Source organism: Alexandromys fortis, unplaced genomic scaffold (assembly GCF_014885135.2).
Source record: "Alexandromys fortis isolate MF-2015 unplaced genomic scaffold, M_Fortis_MF-2015_v1.1 scaffold_633, whole genome shotgun sequence".
NCBI classification, from domain to species: Eukaryota; Metazoa; Chordata; class Mammalia; order Rodentia; family Cricetidae; genus Alexandromys; species Alexandromys fortis.
In genome coordinates, this window is record NW_026068497.1 from 26,943 (window position 1) to 30,474 (window position 3,532).

The 3,532-nt window shown below is 38.1% G+C and overlaps 1 protein-coding gene across 1 annotated transcript; it reads left to right on the plus strand.

Moving 5' to 3' along the window:
* The first annotated feature begins 356 nt into the window (after positions 1-356).
* Positions 357-1,271, plus strand: LOC126495802 (olfactory receptor 4B1-like). Its single transcript, XM_050133392.1, has one exon. It carries the CDS (start codon positions 357-359, stop codon positions 1,269-1,271), a length of 915 nt encoding a protein of 304 aa, XP_049989349.1.
* Positions 1,272-3,532: the final 2,261 nt, after the last annotated feature.

Here is a 3,532-nt window from a genome sequence, read left to right on the forward strand (position 1 = left end):
GTACAAATGCAGGTTCTTAGCATGAACGACCGCCCAAATTCAGAATACGTTGTCATAAATATGTACCATGAGCTAGAAAGAATGGTCCTGGACTGAGAAGTGACCTTTGCCTGTGTGGTTATGAGCAAGCAATCATTCCTCTGAATTTCTGTTTTCCAGTGATAAAACTAAGTATAATATAAAATGTTAGAGTGCCATATTGAATTCTGAATTATTATCTATTGGGTAAAGGAATGATTAGTAAGTGGTTTGCTTCCTCTGAGATCCTGTAAATGGTGTAAACTGGTGCTTCATTGTTTTTTTTTTTTTTAATTTCAGGCTGGTCCCTGCCTGATGTCCACTCCTGATATGAAAACATGGGCAAGGCAAATAACGTGACTGAACTGATCATCACTGGCCTTTTCCAGGATCCAGAGGTGCAGAAGTTGTGCTTTGTGCTGTTCCTTCCCGTGTATCTGGCCACAGTGCTGGGCAATGGCCTCATTGTCACAATAGTCAGTGTCAGTAAGAGTCTGCGTTCCCCCATGTACATCTTCCTCAGCTCCTTGTCCCTGGTGGAGATCTGCTACTCCTCTACTGTTGTCCCTAAGTTCATCACTGACCTACTTGCCAAAGTTAAAACCATCTCCCTGAAGGGCTGTCTGACTCAGATATTCTTTTTCCATTTTTGGGGCGTTGCTGAGATATTTTTGCTTGTGGTGATGGCCTATGATCGCTATGTGGCCATCTGCAAACCTCTACAATATATGAACATCATGAGTCATCAAGTGTGTCACATGCTGGTGGGTGTTTCGTGGCTGGGGGGCTTTTTGCATTCTCTAATTCAGGTTATTATCACTATTCAGTTGCCCTTCTGTGGTCCCAATGTGATTGATCACTACTTTTGTGATCTCCAGCCGCTATTCAAGCTGGCTTGCACTGATACCTTTGTGGAGAGTGTCACCGTAATGGCTAATAGTGGCTTAATTGCTCTGTGTTCCTTCCTCATCTTGATGTCTTCCTATGTCATTATCCTTGTCAACTTGAGAAATCATTCTGCAGAGGGGAGGCACAAGGCCCTTTCCACCTGTGCCTCTCACATCACTGTGGTCATCTTGTTCTTTGGACCTGCCATATTCCTCTACATGCGGCCTTCCTCTACTTTTACTGAAGACAAACTTGTGGCTGTTTTCTACACAGTCATCACCCCCATGCTAAACCCCATCATCTACACACTCAGAAATTCAGAGGTGAAAAATGCCATGAGAAAGTTGTGGGTCAGAAAAACGTAGGGATGCTAGTCATGGGGAAAGGGAAGGGCCTTAGCCCTGCCTCAATGAGGGAACAGGATGGTCCTAGTTGACTTCCCAGGGGAGGCCTTAAGTTCTCTGAGGAGCATATTGGAGGTCAGATGTGGGGAAAAGAGGGGAATGGGAGAAGAAGAGGGAGGGGGAACTGGGATTGGTATATAACAAATAAACAACAACAACAAAAAACCCTAGGGATGGAGTGAAAGACAGCTAAAAGAAGGAGTTTATTTTAAAATATGTAAATTATCATTGGCATGAATCTATTTTCTGTGAGATATTATAAAATGGTGGTCATAGACATAAGGATACCACATTGCTGCTTCTGTGATTCTTATTAAAATAGGTCAAAACTCCATGGTAACCTAGGTTTGCCTACAAACACAACGCTGATCTGCCCCTCTGGAAGTTTATGGAACTTGATTATCTTCCTGATAACTGCTTTTATCATGCCTTGAGTGATATGAATATTCAAGCCAAGTGAAAATGTAAAGCCCATTAAAATTTTGTAGTTTTAGGTAAGCCCTGAAAGCATACATACAAGTAACACTTTACAGACTGAACTGGTTATATTTAGAAATATTTATGTATATAAACTCATGTGCATGCAATAATGATTAGTGAAAAAAAGAGGCTGTGAATTTGAAGGAGAGAGGGGGAAGTAAAGTGGAAGGTTTGGTGGGAGGAAAGCGAAAGGAGAAATGTTGTAAGTAAAAGAAGAAAAAAATGTACTTTTTCTCCAAAAGAAAACATGTGTTTAAAAAAGAAACAGTAACAAATTTATGGGGTAGAATATAATAATCTCAATACATGTATGAAATATAAAGTAATTTATCTGATCCGGGAAATTGTCACGTGTATCACCTTGACCACTTAGCATTTCTCATGTTGGAAAAATTTCTCATCATCTCTACTAGCTATTTTGAACATTTAATTATTGTTTACACTTGGTAATTATTATGAAACAATGCAAATAATTAGAAGAAATTTCTTAACCCAGATGAACCCAGCATAAGGTGAATATTTTTATAAATACCCTTTGAGTAAATTTATTCTTTCCTTTATTTATTTAAATACCTCAGGATAACAACTTAAAAAGAAAGTTCTTTACATTTAACTTAGAAAGGGAATGAGTCAGAGGAATTAATCAGGAGATATTGGCGGATAAGGCTAACAATCTGACTATCCCTTCTTATGTGGAAAATGTATCATTTAAATTGCATCCAAGGATTTTTTCTGTTATTCTGATTACTTCTTAGGATCTTGTATGATATACCAATTATGATCACTAGACAAGTTCTGTGAACAATTTCAGTTCTTGTGACATTTTGGCATTTAAGAAATTGCTTTAGGGCCTCTTACAATGTTCAAAATTTATAAACGAAGATGATACTAAAAATAACATACACATTCCAATTTGATCAGCACCATTTATGGGAGATGATGTCTTTTTCCAGTGTCAATTTCTGTCTTTGTTATAAAAAAATTAGGTATCTATAGGTATGTGGATTTATGTCCGTATGTAGAAGATTTCAAATAGACCACACTCAGCACCCTGGACAAAACTCAGCCCTAAGTGGATCAAAGACCTCAACATAAAACTAGATACACTGAACCTGATAGGAGAGAAAATGGGGAACAGCCTTGAACACATTGGCACAGGAGATGGCTTTCTGAACAGAACACTGTCAATACAGGCACTAAGATCAGTAATTAATAAGCAGGTCCTCACAATAATAAAAAGTTTTTGTAAGACAAAGAACATATCATGAGGACTAAGAGGCATCCTCAGAATGGAAAAAGATTTTTATTAACTCCGTGTCTGAGAGAGGGCTGATATCCAAAATATATAAAGAACTCAAGAAGCTAAGATATCCAAAACCCAAATAATTCAGTTGAAAATGGGGTACAAACCTAATCAGAGAATTTTCAATATGAGAAATGCAAGCGGTTGAGAAACATTAAAGAAATGTTCAGCATCCTTAGCCACGAGGGAAATGTAAATCAAAAGTACGTTGAGATTTCATCTTATACCTGTCAAAACGGATAAAATCAATAACACAATACTGGAAAGCATGCGAATTAAGGGGAGCACTCATCTATTGTGGATAGGGGTATAAAATTATACAGCCACCATGGAAATCAGTATGACAGTTACTCCGAAAGATAAGAATCAATTCACCTCAAGATCTAACTATACCATTCTTGGGCATATACCCAAAAGACACTCCACTGTACCACAAGGA